Source organism: Pristiophorus japonicus, chromosome 12 (assembly GCF_044704955.1).
Source record: "Pristiophorus japonicus isolate sPriJap1 chromosome 12, sPriJap1.hap1, whole genome shotgun sequence".
In the NCBI taxonomy this organism is placed as follows: domain Eukaryota; kingdom Metazoa; phylum Chordata; class Chondrichthyes; family Pristiophoridae; genus Pristiophorus; species Pristiophorus japonicus.
This window is the reverse complement of record NC_091988.1, coordinates 205,645,319-205,662,854: the sequence shown is the minus strand read 5'-3', so window position 1 is coordinate 205,662,854 and position 17,536 is coordinate 205,645,319. Positions and strand designations below refer to the sequence as shown.

General features: G+C 47.8%; 1 protein-coding gene across 1 annotated transcript in view; it reads right to left on the bottom strand.

Annotated features, from left to right (window-relative positions):
• The window catches only part of chd6 (chromodomain helicase DNA binding protein 6), a 237,136-nt gene that overhangs the window by 66,959 nt on the left and 152,641 nt on the right, over window positions 1–17,536 (bottom strand). Inside the window, exons 14-19 of the mRNA XM_070894909.1 lie at window positions 10,859–11,002; window positions 8,320–8,575; window positions 6,716–6,926; window positions 5,391–5,586; window positions 4,315–4,479; window positions 2,963–3,142 (exon numbers count right to left, since the gene is read on the bottom strand). Coding sequence (XP_070751010.1) covers window positions 2,963–3,142; window positions 4,315–4,479; window positions 5,391–5,586; window positions 6,716–6,926; window positions 8,320–8,575; window positions 10,859–11,002 — 1,152 coding nt within the window. The remainder of the gene's footprint in view (window positions 1–2,962; window positions 3,143–4,314; window positions 4,480–5,390; window positions 5,587–6,715; window positions 6,927–8,319; window positions 8,576–10,858; window positions 11,003–17,536) is intronic.

The window sequence follows — 17,536 nt, the reverse complement described above, 5'->3', positions numbered from 1 at the left end:
AGCCAGCCACGGTGCCATGAACTTGGCTGCTGCTGCCCTCCCCTGATGAGTCATCCCCCTCAACAGTACTCAAAGCAGTGTATCTGTTTTGCAGGGGGATGACCACAAGGGACCCCTGCACTACCTTCCTTGCACTGCTCTTTCTGCTGGTCTTCCATTCCCTATCTGGCTGTGGACCCTTCACCTGCGGTAAGACCAACTCGCTACACGTGATACTCACGTCATTCTCAGCATTGTGGATGCTCCAGAGTGAATCCACCCTCAGCTCCAACTCCGCAACGCGGTCTGTCAGGAGCTGGAGGCGGATACACTTCCCGCACACGTAGTCGTCAGGGACACTGGAGTCGTCCCTGAGTTCCCACATGGTACAGGATTACCCAACATCCTTAGGGAGCACAGTCTCACTGCTCAACATGATGGATCTCACAAAGTGATCCCAGATTACCTCATGATCCACAGGAACAAGGACAGAGGCTGGACTAGCAAGATCGGTCATGGACTAGCAAGATCGGTCGTTCCATGTGGCCTCACATTCAACCCAGTCGGGGGACTCTGTGAGCAGGACTCCGAGGAACACTCCCCTCCCCCCCGCCCCAGGGAGAAATAGTCACTGAATTGGAGTAGTCAAGCCTCAAATTACATGTCTAAGACTCTCTAATATGTTAATTAAATGGAGAAAGTTAGCCAACTTTTTTAATTAATTTATTCCTTCCAGTGTTCCTCCTCTCCTCGTGGCAATGGCAAAAAAAGACTATTTCCTGGGGAGTCAGTGATGAGACGTCGACAATTTAAAATAATCAGTAGGAGAGTGAAGCGACGGATTCGGAGAAATGTCTTCACACACGGTTGTTGGAGCAGGGAATGGTTTGCCACAGGGAGGGGTTGAGGCAGAGACCATTGCATCTTTTAAGGGAAAGTGGATAAATATTTGAAGCAGAGGAAGATATAAGATTATGGGGAGAGCGCGGGTCAGTGGAATTAGTTTGGGATTGATACAGGGCTATGGAGAGAGTGGGGCAGTGGGATTAATACAGGACTATGTGGAGCGAGCGGGGCAGTGGGATTAGTTTGGGATTGATACAGGGCTATGGGGAGAGTGCGGGGCAGTGGGATTAGTTTGGGATTGGTACAGGGCTATGGGGAGAGCAGGGCAGTGGGATTAGTTTGGGGATTGATACAGGGCTATGGGGAGAGTGCGGGGCAGTGGGATTAGTTTGGGGATTGATACAGGGCTATGGGGAGAGTGCGGGGCAGTGGGATTCGCTTGGGTTTACTCCAAAGAGCCGGCACAGAAACGACAGGACAAATGGCCTCCTTGGGTGCTATAAATTCTAAAGTTCTCCTCTGCTATGGTAGGATTCCTCCTGAATGTCTCTGCTGCTCACCCAGGTGGGTGATCGTCACGGATGTGGTGAGAAGATTGGACAGTGAATGTTGGCGGGTCATTCAATGATGGGGAAGGGGAGAGTGAACAGAACAACTGAGACCATCCATCCAATGCTCACATCAGGACACTTTCCAGCACAGGTCACTGGATAGCGGCGCAGCGTGGCTGCAGTGTGTACCATCTACAGCACCTCCCAAACCGTGGCCTCTACCACCTAGAAGGACAAGGGCAGCAGGCGTATGGGAACACCACCACCTCCATGTTCCCCTCCAAGTCACTCACCACACTGACATGGAAATATATTGCTGTTCCATCATTGTTGCTGGGTCAAAGTCCTGGAACCTCCTCACTAACAGCGTGGTGGGAGCACCTTCACCACACGGACTGCAGCAGTTCAAGGCAGCTCACCACCACCTTCTCAAGGGCAAATAGGGATGGGCAATAAATGCAGGCCTTGCCAGCGACGCCCACATCCCAGAAATGGAAAAGGAAAGCAACCAGGGGCCGGAACTTATCGATTTCCCAGCCCAAAGCACAAGCCAGAGGAAAACCATGGCTCCTTCAGGCATCTCTGTTGAGCAATCAAACTGGACACTTTTCTGTTCTGTATGGTTCAGTATCACACTGCGTCATGTGCTCACTGGTTCAGTATCACACTGTGTCATGTGCTCACTGGTTCAGTATCACACTGCGTCATGTGCTCACTGGTTCAGTATCACACTGTGTCATGTGCTCACTGGTTCAGTATCACACTGCGTCATGTGCTCACTGGTTCAGTACCACACTGGTCATGTGCTCACTGGTTCAGTACCACACTGTGTCATGTGCTCACTGGTTCAGTACCACACTGTGTCATGTGCTCACTGGTTCAGTATCACACTGTCATGTGCTCACTGGTTCAGTATCACACTGCGTCATGTGCTCACTGGTTCAGTACCACACTGGTCATGTGCTCACTGGTTCAGTACCACACTGTGTCATGTGCTCACTGGTTCAATACCACACTGTGTCATGTGCTCACTGGTTCAGTACCACACTGCGTCATGTGCTCACTGGTTCAGTACCACACTGGTCATGTGCTCACTGGTTCAATACCACACTGTCATGTGCTCACTGGTTCAGTACCACACTGGTCATGTGCTCACTGGTTCAGTACCACACTGTCATGTGCTCACTGGTTCAATACCACACTGTCATGTGCTCACTGGTTCAGTACCACACTGCGTCATGTGCTCACTGGTTCAGTGCCACACTGTCATGTGCTCACTGGATCATACCACACTGTGTCATGTGCTCACTGGACTGCGTCATGCGCTCACCAACAGCCATCGGCCAGTACAGCAGCAAACAGGTTATTGCGATTACTCTTGACCTCCCCTTCCCTCGTGCAATAGCAGCAGTTAAAATATTCCACTCCAGCCACCAATTAACATCCAGCTTACAAAGCACTAACTGCACAATCTGCTATGAACAAGGAAGACTGGAAATGATGAGCAGCTGAGTCACCCTCTGCGAGAGGAAGGCAGTGTGTTTGGAGTGGGACCGGTAACGCTGTAACACAATGCTGCTACAAACCTTGGCGAAGGTCGAGCCCTTTCCTTCCGATTCAATGGTGATGGTGCGAGTTCGCCGAAGAAGAATCTGATCAATGTCCTCTTCACAAAACTTTGACCCTTCATCCTCCTCATCCATCAGGGCTCCGTACGCTCCTTTACGTAACAGATCTTCAACTTCGATCTTCGACAGTGGCTGCACCTGTACAGGAAGCCACCCAGACATCAATTGTGACAGTGGCTTCAATATGAAGCTGTCCTGAACTGCAATGACCATCAAGGAAGCCACACTGAGAAAATAATTAGCAGCTGGAAAGGAGGGATTTTTCTGGAAACAGACTGCCCTTAGCTTACTTTTGCAGTCCATATTGTTTCTCTTTCTGCAGCTGAGAGAACCAGTAGGTGGAGGAGCTGCTCCCAGGCCTCCACCCAAAGTCACTCTTAAATTAGCAGTTACACAACGGGAGCCTAACTGGCATCTGCAAATACTTCAACAGGTACATCTCAAAGAATCCACCTCAAATTTACTCTGTGCTGTACCTGCCCTGGGAGCGTTTGATGGGACAGTGTAGAGGGAGCTTTACTCTGTATCTAACCCCCTGTACCTGCCCTGGGAGTGTTTGATGGGGCAGTGTAGAGGGAGCTTTACTCTGTATCTAACCCCGTGCTGTACCTGCCCTGGGAGCGTTTGATGGGACAGTGTAGAGGGAGCTTTACTCTGTATCTAACCCCCTGTACCTGCCCTGGGAGTGTTTGATGGGACAGTGTAGAGGGAGCTTTACTCTGTATCTAACCCCATGCTGTACCTGCCCTGGGAGTGTTTGATGGGACAGTGTAGAGGGAGCTTTACTCTGTATCTAACCCCATGCTGTACCTGCCCTGGGAGTGTTTGATGGGACAGTGTAGAGGGAGCTTTACTCTGTATCTAACCCCCTGTACCTGCCCTGGGAGTGTTTGATGGGACAGTGTAGAGGGAGCTTTACTCTGTATCTAACCCCATGCTGTACCTGCCCTGGGAGCGTTTGATGGGACAGTGTAGAGGGAGCTTTACTCTGTATCTAACCCCATGCTGTACCTGCCCTGGGAGCGTTTGATGGGACAGTGTAGAGGGAGCTTTACACTGTATCTAACCCCCTGTACCTGCCCTGGCAGGATTTGATGGGACAGTGTAGAGGGAGCTTTACACTGTATCTAACCCCCTGTACCTGCCCTGGGAGGGTTTGATGGGACAGTGTAGAGGGAGCTTTAATCTGTGCTGTATCTGTCCTGGGACACTGGGTCCTTCCAATTCCTAGTACCACCATTCACCCACCTCAGCAAGCACATGCATTCCAAAATGGTGTGTGCAAACAGTAGCACATCAGACCACCTTACCCCGTTAGTGTTTCCTCTGCGATTCATTGCTTGCAGCACAGCTCTGTCGAGACCCAGCTTGAGACTGGCCTTGTCGAACATCTCTCGCTCGTACGAGTTGCGAGTTATTAGGCGATACACTTGAACTGCTTTACTCTGTCCTATCCTGTGACATCGTGCCTGAGCCTGGAAACAAGGTAAGGGACAACCTGTTCAGGTAGAAGTGATCTCTTTAAGACACAGCACATTCAGATCACCAAATACTGTAGAGGAGGGGAATGGAACACACCAAGAAACGCTATGGTTGGGCCATGCTCTGATCCAATTTTCTTAGCTACATTCACTGCCTCTCCAGGCACACTATCTCATTTTGGATGAGGCCACGACTATATCTTTTTTTTAACGTTACCTGCGATGTTGGATGGAAAATGCCGAGCACTTTCCGCAGTAACACTGCCGAGACCAGCACAGGAATGAAGGGCCCTGCAGCCCCCCCAAAAAACATTCACAGAACCTCAGACTGCACCCACAGAATCTCTTCTCAACCATTTACTAGAACATTACTGGCAGACATATTCTTTCATTCTGTCTCTGCATTCGTTCTCTCCCTCTGATCCCTTCATTCAGTCTCTCTCTCGGAAGCCAGTACACTTCACATTTTCTGGTCTTTATGGGTAGTTTGAATCAGCCTGACATTACCCCTGCCCAATCCTTCACATCATTCAGCCACCGTTCCCTTCACCCGCCTCACTCCATGATCGGCTTTTCCAGTCAGTACACCAAGAACTTGCCTTGCGGCTCCTAAACAGCAAGTCCATTTTTAAAACTTTTCATCCCTCATTAGAATTAGCCTCATTACTTTTCTTGTTTGCATGAGTTAAAGAATCCTCAATTAGTCTATTGGAAACCCCCAGAGATGGCCCAGGGGCCACAACTAACCCAGAGGCGATTCCACAATGAGCTTCAATAAAGCCGCACTCATTGAAGAGGATTAGTGAGCGAAGTGCTCTGCAGCGTCTGTGCAGCTCCAAGGGCAGATCAATTAGCAGTACTCGCTGTCAAGGAGCTTCCCCTGTGCAGCTCACTGGGAAACTCACCTGCAGGTCATTCTGTGGGTTCCAATCCGAATCGAAGATGATACAAGTGTCTGCCGCAGTAAGATTGATGCCAAGACCTCCTGCCCTGGTACAGAGCAGAAACACAAAGCGGTCGGAGTCCGGCTTGGAGAAGCGGTCAATCGCAGCCTGTCTCAGGTTGCCCCTTACCCTGCCATCAATGCGCTCGTAGGTGTACCTAAAACATTTTAAAACAGACAACGGTCGAGTTTTTAAACTAGCGAGTTTGTACTTCATAGTATCTTACAGCACAGGAGGCCGCCATTCAGCCCATTGCCTGTGCCGGCTCTTTGAAAGAGTGATCCAATTAGTCCCACTCCCATAGAAACAGAAATTAGCAGGCCATTCGGCCCTTCGAGCCTGCACCACCATTCAATCAGATCATGGCTGATCATTCCCTCAGTACCCCTTTTCCTGCTTTCTCTCCATACCCCTTCCTTGATCCCTTTGACCGTAAGGGCCATATCTAATTCCCTTTTGAATATATCTAAAGATCTGGCCTCAACAACTTTCTGTGGTAGAGAATTCCACAGGTTCACCACTCTCTGGGTGAAGAAGTTTCTCCTCATCTCAGTCCTAAATGGCTTACCCCTTATCCTTAGACTGTGACCCCTGGTTCTAGACTTCCCCAACATCGGGAACATTCTTCCTGCCTCTAACCTGTCCAGTCCCATCAGAATTTTATACGTCTTTCCCCACAGCCCTGCAAATGTTTCCTTTTCAAGCATATATTCAATTATTTTTTGAAAAGTATTGCTGAATCTGCTTCCACATTTTCAAGCAGCGCGCTATGGTTGCAGTGTGTACCAAAAACAGGATGCACTGCAGCAACTCACAAGGTTATTTCAACAGCCCCTTCTACCCCCTTCCATTTAAAAAGGCAAGAGTAGCAAGCTAGCACACCACCTCGTAATCACACACCGTTCTGAATTGGACTGATATCACCATTTCTTTATCGTTGCTGAGTCAATACCCCACCCGACATCCTGTGGGTATGACTGGGCAGCCATCGGGAACAGACGCTGGCTTATTTTTGTCCCTTCCCCGAGCCCAAGTGCTACCTCCAGGTGAGGTCAAAAATTTCAGCAAAACTAGGAATTAAAGCTGGAGCCTTCAGATCTGTATAGCTTAGTGCCTTTATACACTCAGCCAGCAAGGGAGTTATAATCAGAACATGGGGCACATCCTATGCAATCTTACTGAATCGAATCGGGTGCGCTTTAATTGGCGTCACCAGCCACAGAGAATCATTCTCGATGCCCGTAACCGGGGAAGCGGTCCAGGCACAGTATGCGGAGAGGTCTCACCGTCTGTGGATCAGATAATCTTCGAGTATATCCAGGCAACGCACCATCTGGGAGAATATTAGCACCTTGTGTCCGCCAGCAATCAGTTTGGGCAACAGCTTATCGATCAGCACCAATTTACCCGCTGCCTGAATCATGGCCTGCAGCTGAAAATAAGGAGCGTCGGGATTGTGCACTTCGCGGAATTCATCCAGGATTTTCTCCTCAGCACCTACCAGGAATCAAAATTTAAATTCACATTATACATCTTTCCTCTGCAGGGAAGATCAGTCCGGTCCCTGATGCAGGAATCCTCACCTACATGCTCCATTTAGACTCTTATTTTTGTTCCCCCTCCTCCACTTTTCCACATGCCCATCACCTTCCTCTCCCACAAGCATTGACTCACGCAGGCTCTCTGGGGGTACAAGAGCGATCCAATCAGTTCCACTCCCCCGCTCTTTCCCCATAGCCCAGCATTTTTCCTTTTCAAAGTATTTAACCAATTCCCTGTCTGAAAGTTACTGTTGAATCTGTTCCCACCGCCCTTTCAGACAGCATGTTCCCGATCACAACAACTCGCTGCGTAAAACAATTCTCATCACCCCTCTGTACTTCTTGCCAATTACCCCAAATCTGTGTCCTCTAGTTACCCACCCTCAATTTTTCCTTATTTATTCTGCCAAAACCCCTCAATTTTGAACACCTCCGTTAAATCTCCCTTAACCTTCACCCGAGTGACCACTGTTCCGGTGGACAGTGAGAGTTTGACCATAGAGAGCATCACAGCTGAGCCAGATCCAATGGTCACCAGATAGCCAAACACTCGCATCTTCCAGCAGGGCTATCTGGTCCCTATCACAGAGCAATCAGGAGCTCGAAACGTTTCCTACTTGGGGATATGAGGGTCGTACTGCCTTCCTAGCCAACATCGCACCTGGATTGCACCTGGAGCCTTTTACTTTGCACTGCTCAATGCATCACACGGTACACTTACCTGAGGCATATGGGGAAACCACTCCCCTCCTTTACAAAATGCTTCTGCATCTTGGCCAAACATAACAAGCGAGTCTGAATGGACCACGTATATGTACAAAATGTTATTTTGGCTACTTACTTACCAAGTTGGTCTGTGTTCAGACCAGGCAAGGACTACTACCTTCCCTCTCCCCCCAATCCAGTAATTCTGCACCTCCCAACAAGGGTTGAGTTTCCCAGCACACAAATACTTTATACCAGATAGTCTGGCTACAGTTTAGTGCTAGGAATTAAACAACAATTTGCAATTATATAGCGCCCTTAAGGTGCTTCATAGGGGCATCAGACAAAATTTGATGCTGAGCCACAAAACAAGATATTAGGACAGGTGATTGAAAGCTTGGTAAAAGAAGTAGGTTTTAAAGAGCGTCTTAAAGGAGAGACAGAGAGGTTTAGGGAGGGAATTCCAGAGCTTAGGGCCCAGGCAGCTGAAAGCATGGCCGCCTATGGTGGAGCGATTAAATTCAGAGGCCAGAATTGGAGGAGCGCAGAGATCTCGGAGGAGGTTACAGAGATAGGGAGGGGCGAGGCCGTGGAGGGATGAGAATGTAAACACCATGAAGTTGAGTGTGATACGCTGGACTCACCATTGATCAGGTAGGGGTGGTTACAGCACTTTCTCAGCTCCATCATGGTATTGAGCAGATTCGGCATGTTGGCCTGGTTGGCTCCTTTGGCCAGGAAGGAGAAGTTCCTCTCCAGGATGGCCCTGTAGTATTTTTTCTGGATGTTGGTCAGTTCCACCTCAATGATGGTCTCCTCCTTCGGAGCCAGGTTTTTCTCCACATCGTCCTTCAGTCTGCGAAGCATCATGGGCTTCAGCACTGCCTGCAGCTTCTTCACCTATCACAGGGGAAATGGGCGACATTAGTGACCCAGCCAACAGCACCCTGCTTGGGCCAAGGGACCACCCCCAAATGAATGTGATCACAAAGAAGCATTTAACACTTCAAATTGGAGAAAGTGAAGGCAACTTCAAACAATAATGAGAACAAAAAGCATTAGGAAACCCATGTGAAGGGCCAATGGCCATGGTGCAGGGAACAGTCGAGGCGGAAGAGAAAATAGACAGTACACCAAGTCAGGAAGTAATGATTCGTTAACGGCAATGGTTGGGTATTAAAAGCCTGTAGCTTGTTTGAAGATAAGGAGATTATGGGAAAAAGAGTAGGAGACAGAATGTACGATGAATCTTGATTTCAACATAGAAGGAAAAAGGGAGAAAGGACATTGCCAAAATCCTTCAATGTTCAAGATGCTGCAAACATGTTGACCTTACCACCTCCATCTCACAGGCCAGTTACATTGCAGCTTTCAACCCAATGCAAAGCGGGTTTGGATTTGCACCAATACAAAAGCGCGAGACTAACAACTCGGGCCAGCCACCTGACTGCACTAAGTTCGAGGTGTGGGGCCGCCTCCAGTTTTATGTCGAGTTCTCTTGTGACTGGGCACAGTGATGCAATTTGTTTTTCATTAGCCAGCTGTTTGAGACACAAAAATCTTCAAAACACCCCAAAGCATTTATGTCAGCAAATAAAGCAACCAAACTGTTCACAGCATGATCCCACGAAGCAGCAGAAAGATATTGCAGTGGTATTGGCATGGACACTGGAAGAACTCCCCTGCTCGTCTTCGAATTGTGCCGTATGGTCTTTTACTTTCATTTGAGGAAACACGGGGCCTTGATTTAACATCTCCTTCGAAAGATGGCACGGTATTGCAGAAGTTCAACCAGCTAAAACCATGCAGTTACCAGCACGCACAAGGCTCACATTGCCTGCCCAACTCGGACTACGCTGCCAGTGGGGAACTGGCTACTGGGCTTCTTTAGATCCTGCTCGATGAGCTTGTTGGTCCATCAGCAGCTGGAGAACTGCAGACCAGCCCAGCTGTCAGATTACCGAGTCGACCTGGGAGGAGCAACTCCGGTCCAATCACTCATCGCAGGAGCCAACCACACCCATAAAGAAGTTACTAGAATCTGTTATTGAGGATGGAGTGACAGAGCATTTGGACAAATATGAGTTGATTAAAGAAAGCCAGCTTGGATTTGTAAACGGTAAATCATGTCTAAAAAACCTCGCTGAAGTTTTTGAGGAGGTAACTTACATGGTAGATAAGGAAGTGTGGTGTGTATGGATGTTATTTATATGGACGTTATTTATATGGACTTCCACAAGGTGTCGGACAAGGTTCCACTTAGAGACTGTTATGAGAGTGGCTGGAAATGGAGACAAGCTGTTGGATTGGATAAGGAATCGATGAGGGTAGGGATAATGGGAATGTGCTCCAATTGGCAGGATGAGACTTGTGGTGTCCCGCAGGGGTCTGTACTGGGGCCTCAGCTTTTCACTGTATTTATAAATTACTTGGATGAAGGAAAAGAGAGCCATATATCCAAGATTGCTGATGACACTAAGTTAGGAGGCACAGTAAATAATGTAGATGGGAGCAGAAAGTTGCAAAGGGACATTGATAGGTTAAGTGAGTGGGCAACACTGTGACAGATGGAGTTCAATGTGGGAAAGTGTGAGGTGATCCACTTTGGATTCAAGAACGATAGATCTGACTATTTTCTAAATGGCAAGAAACTAGGAACTGTGGGGGAGCAGAGAGATTTCGAGGGCCAAGCTCAGAAATCACTGAAATGGATAGATACAAAAATAATTTAAGAGGCCCTTTATCTCGAGGGCTGGAATATGTTACGCTTCAGCTGTGGGGCTCGGATTAGACCCCAACTGCGTTCAGTTCTGGACAGCGCTCCTCAGCAAAGGGTAAATGAGGAGGGCGGGTTGCATAGACAAGAGTATAGAAAATTAAGGGTCATCTAATTGAGCTGCTCAAGATGGTTAAACGATTTGATAGGGTATAAAAATAAACTATTTCCTCTGGTGGCGGTTCCAGAACAATGCGGCATAACCTTAAAATTAGAGGCAGACTGTTTAGGAGTGATGTCAGGAAGCACTTCTTCACACAAAAGGTGGTGGAAATCTTAATTAGATGCAGATCAGCCATGATCCAACTGAGTGGCAGAACAGGCTCGAGGGGCTGAACGGTCTCCTCCTGTTCCTATGTTTCCCCAAGTGGGATAATGGTCAACAACCATAGCCAGATCTCACGTACCTGCTCATCGGTCTTCAGGTCCCCAAACTCCTCCATGAAGGTGGACTCAGAAGGAAAGTGAATGGGTTCGAGGAAATTTAACAAACTGAACAGCTCTTCCACTGTGTTCTGCAAAGGGGTTCCAGTCAGAAGGACTTTGTGTTCCTGGATTCGGGAGGGAGGAGGAGAGTGATAGCGGGAGGGCGAAGAAAGTGAGAGGAGGGGAAGGGGTAGAGAGAGAAAGTGAGTTGGGGGGAAGAGAGCCGGGTTTTGGGGGGGGGGGGAGAGGGGTGGCAGAGAAAGAGAAGGAGGGGAGAAAGCAGGGGGGGGGTAGGGAGAGAGCAGGGGGGAGGGGAGAGAAAGAGAAGGGGTGGGAGAAAGAGAGGGGGGGGAGGGGAGAGAAAGAGAAGGGAGGGGAGAGAAAGAGAAGGGGGGAGAAAGAGAAGGGGGAGGGGGAGAAAGAGAAGGGGGAGGGGGAGAAAGAGAAGGGGGAGTGGGAATTCGGGGGGGGGGGAGAGAAAGAGAAGGGGTGGAGGGAGGGAGGGAGGGAGGGAGGGAGGGAGGGAGGGAGAGAGAGAGAGAGAGAGAGTGGGGGGGGAGCAGGAAGGGGGGGGGTTAGAGGGGTGGGAGAGAAAGAGAAGGGGTGGAGGGAGGGAGAGAGAGAGAGAGAGAGAGAGAGAGAGAGAGAGAGAGAGAGAGAGAGAGAGAGGGGGGAGGAGAGCGGGAAGGGGGGGGGAGAAAGAGCACGGGGGGGGGGGGGGGGGGGAGTGGAAGAGAGTGGAGAGGGTGGGGGGAAAGAGAGGCAGAAAATACGTTAATGTGCTTGACACCAGGTGAAAGGAATATTTCTGCTGCACAATACGGCATTGTAAATTCTTGGAATACTTTTTGTTTTAAAGACCTAAAGTGCGAAGCTATAACATTATAAACCCGTGAATGATTGGCACTCGGCAGTCTTTGAGCTGCACTGGAGCTAAACCAGAGGGTCCGAGTACTGAACCCAGCTTCATCAACATATCCCCATTCATTGTTAATGTACGATTGAAACAGAAGGCCTCCACCCCCCCATCCGCATCCTCTCTCCCCTCGCACCTGCTCTCTTTGGGGCAGGATTTCTCTTAAAACCACCCAGAATTCACCCACAACGTTGCCGCTTATAAATGATTAGGTCAACTGTTCGTAGGATATACATGAAATCTTACAACATAAGAACATAAGAAATAGGAACAGGAGTCGGCCATACGGCCCCCTGAGGCTGCTCCGCCATTCAATAAGGTCATGGCTGATCTGATCATGGACTCAGCTCCACCTCCCCACCCGCTCTCCATAACCCCTTATTGGTTAAGAAACTGTCTATCACTGTCTTAAATATATTCAATGTCCCAGCTTCCACAGCTCTCTGAGGCAGCGAATTCCACAGATCCACAACCCTCTGAGAAGAAATTTCTCATCTCAGTTTTAAATGGGCAGCCCCTTATTCTAAGATTATGCCCTCTAGTTCTAGTCTCCCCTTTCAGTGGAAACATCCTCTCTGCATCCACCTCGTCAAGCCCCCTCCTAATCTTATTCGTTTCGATAAGATCACCTCGCATTCTTCTGAATTCCAATGAGTAGAGGCCCAACCTACTCAACCTTTCCTCATAAGTCAACACTCTTGCAAGGTGATATTAGACATCATCTGCTTTGTATAAAACAGAACTTGTATTTTTACAGCATCTTATCAAAACATCTCTACTTCCAAGTGCACTGACTTGGGTATGGGAAGAGCAGTTAGTCTTCACCTCATGCACACCTCTGTAACCTCCAGACTCGGCTATTCCAATGCCCTCCACTAACGATTCACTACTTCAAAGGTGCTGTACAAATACAAGTTATAATGAATCAAGAGTCTGAACATAAGAAATAGGAGCAGGAGTAGGCCATACGGCCCCTCGAGCCTGCTCCGCCATTCAATACGATCTGATCTGATCATGGACTCAGCTCCACTTCCCTGTCCGCTCCCCATAACCCTTTATCGCTCAAAAATCTGTCCATCTCCGCCTTAAATTTATTCAGTGACCCAACCTCCACAGCTCTCTGGGGCAGAGGATTCCATAGATTTACAATCCTCAGAGAAGAAATTCCTCCTCATCTCAGTTTTAAATTCTAAAACTATCTCCCCTAGTTTTAGTTTCCTCTGTATACTCTATCCCCCTTACAATAAAGGCCAACATTCCATTTGCCTTCCTGATTACTTGCTGTACCTGCATACTCACTTTGTGTTTCATGCACAAGGACCCCCAGGTCCCTTTGTACTGCAGCACTTTGCAATTTTTCTCCATTTAAATTATAATTTGCTTTTCTATTTTTTTGGCCAAAGTGGATAACCTCACATTTTCCCACATTATACTCCATCTGCCAAATTTTAGCCCACTCACTTAGCCTGTCTATATCCCTTTGCAGATTTTTTATGTCCTCCTCACAGTTTGCTTTTCCACCCATCTTTCTATCATCAGCAAACTTGGGCTACATTACACATAAGAACATAAGAATTAGGAACAGGAGTAGGCCATCTAGCCCCTCGAGCCTGCTCCGCCATTCAAAAAGATCATGGCTGATCTGGCCGTGGACTCAGCTCCACTTACCCGCCCGCTCCCCGTAACCCTTAATTCCCTTATTGCTTAAAAATCTATCTGTCTGTGATTTGAATACAGTCAATGAGCTAGCCTCAACTGCTTCCTTGGGCAGAGAATTCCACAGATTCGTAACCCTCTGGGAGAAGAAATTCCTTCTCAACTCGGTTTTAAATTGGCTTCCCCGTATTTTGAGGCTGTGCCCCCTAGTTCTAGTCTCCCCGATCAGTGGAAACAGCCTCTCTGCCTCTATCTTGTCTATCCCTTTCATTATTTTAAATGTTTCTATAAGATCACCCCTCATCCTTCTGAACTCCAACGAGTAAAGACCCAGTCTACTCAATCTATCATCATAAGGTAACCTCCTCATCACCGGAATCAGCCTAGTGAATCGTCTCTGTACCCCCTCCAAAGCTAGTATATCCTTCCTTAAGTAAGGTGACCAAAACTGCACGCAGTACTCCAGGTGCGGCCTCACCAATACCCTATACAGTTGCAGCAGGACCTCCCTGCTTTTGTACTCCATCCCTCTCGCAATGAAGGCCAACATTCCATTTGCCTTCCTGATTACCTGCTGCACCTGCAAACTACAGGCTGCTCCTGCACACTCTCAACTTTGCCATCCTCGCCTGCCGTCCGGACACGCCATGGCGTACCATCTTGCCGTCCGGAGGAGGCGGGGGTCCCCGATGGAGGGCACTCTACGCAGGGGTCCTCCCACTATTCGTCGGGGACTTGGCCTGGAGGGTGGTGCACGGAGCAGTGCCGTGCAACAAATTTTTAAGCCGGTTCACGGACTCCCAGGCCGCCTGCAATTTCTGCGGTCTGGAGGAGTCCGTGTTCCATGTTTTTATTGAGTGCACAAGGTTGCAGCCCCTGTTCCATTATTTGAAGGGGCTGCTCCTGAAATTCTGGCTGCACTTCAGTCCCACTCTCCTGATCTTTGGGCACCCTGTGCGGAGGGGAGCGGGTAGGTCCGAGGGCCTCCTCGTAGGACTGCTCCTGGGCACGGCCAAGGGGGCCATCAGCCGGTCCAGGCAGCGGGCGGTCGAGGGGGTCGTTCAACCTGACTGCCTGCCTCTCTTCCGCTCTTACATCCGGTCCAGGGTGTCCTTGGAGATGGAGCACGCGGTGTCCACCGGTACGCTCGCGGCCTTCCGCGAGAGGTGGGCACCGGAGGGACTGGAGTGCATCATCACGCCCGGCAACCAAATTTTAATTTGATTTTACGTTTTAAAGTATAATTTGTTTCAATTGCCGGTGTTTTTAGTGTCCCCTTCCCTTTTATAGGGGGCACTGGGGAAAAATTGTGATTTTAGTGCCCAAAAAAAAACCAAAAAAAAAAAGAAAAACACACAAAAAAAGGAAAAAAAGGGCCTTGTAAATGTCTGGTGTGTCACCCAGGTCGGGTGGCACGGTTTAATGTTTTTTTGTTTTGTAGATAAACTCCAAAAAGAGTTTCATGCACAAGGACCCCCAGGTCCCTCTGCACCGCAGCATGTTGTAATTTCTCCCCATTCAAATAATATTCCCTTTTACTGGTTTTTTCCCCAAAGGTGGATGACCTCACATTTTCCAACATTGTATTCCATCTGCCAAACCTTAGCCCATTTGCTTAACCTATCTAAATCTCTTTGCAGCCTCTCGGTGTCCTCTACACAACTCGCTTTCCCACTAATCTTTGTGTCATCTGCAAATTTTGTTACAGTACACCCTGTCCCCTCTTCCAGGTCATCGATGTATATTGTAAACAGTTGTGGTCCCAGCACCGATCCCTGTGGCACACCACTAACCAGCGATTTCCAACCCGAAAAGGACCCATTTATCCCGACTCTCTGCTTTCTGTTAGTTAGCCAATTCTCTATCCATGCTAATACATTTCCTCTGACTCCGCGTACCTTTATCTTCTGCAGTAACCTTTTGTGTGGCACCTTATCGAATGCCTTTTGGAAATCTAAATACACCACATCCATCGGTACACCTCTATCCACCATGCTCGTTATATCCTCAAAGAATTCCAGTAAATTAGTTAAACATGATTTCCCCTTCATGAATCCATGTTGCGTCTGCTTGATTGCACTATTCCTATCTAGATGTCCCCGCTATTTCTTCCTCAATGATAGTTTCACGCATTTTCCCCACTAGAGATGTTAAACTAACCGGCCTATAGTTACCTGCCTTTTGTCTGCCCCCTTTTTTAAACATAGGCGTTACATTAGCTGCTTTCCAATCCGCTGGTACCTCCCCAGAGTCCAGAGAATTTTGGTAGATTATAACGAATGAATCTGCTATAACTTCCGCCATCGCTTTTAATACCCTGGGATGCATTTCATCAGGACCAGGGGACTTGTCTACCTTGAGTCCCATTAGCCTGTCCAGCACTACCTCCCTAGTGATAGTGATTGTCTCAAGGTCCTCCCTTCCCACATTCCCGTGACCAGCAATTTTTGGCATGGTTTTTGTGTCTTCCACTGTGAAGACTGAAGCAAAATAATTATTTAAGGTCTCAGCCATTTCCACATTTCCCATTATTAAATCCCCCTTCTCATCTTCTAAGGGGCCAACATTTACTTTAGTCACTCTTTTCCGTTTTACTATCTGTTTTTATGTTTTGCGCAAGTTTACCTTCGTAATCTATCTTTCCTTTCTTTATTGCTTTCTTAGTCATTCTTTGCTGTTGTTTAAAATTTTCCCAATCTTCTAGTTTCCCACTAACCTTGGCCACCTTATACGCATTGGTTTTTAATTTGATACTCTCCTTTATTTCCTTGGTTATCCACGGCTGGTTATCTCTTCTCTTACTGCCCTTCTTTTTCACTGGAATATATTTTTGTTGCGCACTATGAAAGAGCTCCTTCAAAGTCCTCCACTGTTCCTCAATTGTGCCACCGTTTAGTCTGTGTTTCCAGTCTACTTTAGCCAACTCTGCCCTCATCCCACTGTAGTTCCCTTTGTTTAAGCATAGTATGCTCGTTTGAGACACTACTTCCTCACCCTCAATCTGTATTACAAATTCAACCATACTGTGATCTCTCATTCCGAGAGGATCTTTTACAAGGAGATCGTTTATTATTCCTGTCTCATTACACAGGACCAGATCGAAGATAGCTTGCTCCCTTGTCGGTTCTGTAACATACTGTTCTAAGAAACAATCCCGTATGCATTCTATGAATTCCTCCTCCAGGCTACCCCGTGCAATTTGATTTGACCAATCGATATGTAGTTTAAACTCGGTCTCTTCATGCAAGTTATTAATATAGATTGTAAATAGTTGGAGTCCCAGCACTGATCCCTGCGGCACCCCACCAGTTACTGTTTGCCAACTGGAAAATGATCCATTTATCCCGACTCTCTGTTTTCTGTTAGTGAGTCAATCCTCTATCCATGCTAATATATTACCCCCAACCCCGTGAACTTTTATCTTGTGCAATAATCTTTTATGTGGCACCTTCTCGAATGCCTTCTGGAAATCCAAATACATCACATCCACTGGTTCCCCCTTATCCACCCTGCTCGTTACATCCTCAAAGAACTCCAGCAAATTTGTCAAACATGATTTCCCTTTCATAAAACCATGCTGACTCTGCTTGATTGAATCATGCTTTTCCAAATGTCCTGCTACTGCTTCCTTAATAATGGACTCCAGCATATTCTCAATGACAGATTTTCGGCTAACTGGTCTATAGTTTCCTGCTTTTTGTCTGCCTCCTTTTTTAAATAGGGGCGTTACATTTGCAGTTTTCCAATCCGCTGGGACCGCCCCAGAATCCATGGAATTTTGGTCGATTACGACCAATGCATCCACTATCTCTGTAGCCACTTCTTTTAAGACCCTGGGATGTAAGCCATCAGATCCAGGGGACTTGTCTGCCTTTAGTCCCATTATTTTATCGAGTACTACTTCATTGGTGATAGTGATTGTATTAAGTTCCTGCCTCCCTATAGCCCCTTGATTATCCACTATTGGGATGTTTTTAGTGTATCACACTAATACATTTCACACCACCCCACCCCAAGATCTCAAAATTCTCTCTCTCTGTCGTACCTTTCTTGCACATCTTACAAACTTAAACTCAAGCAGCTTGTT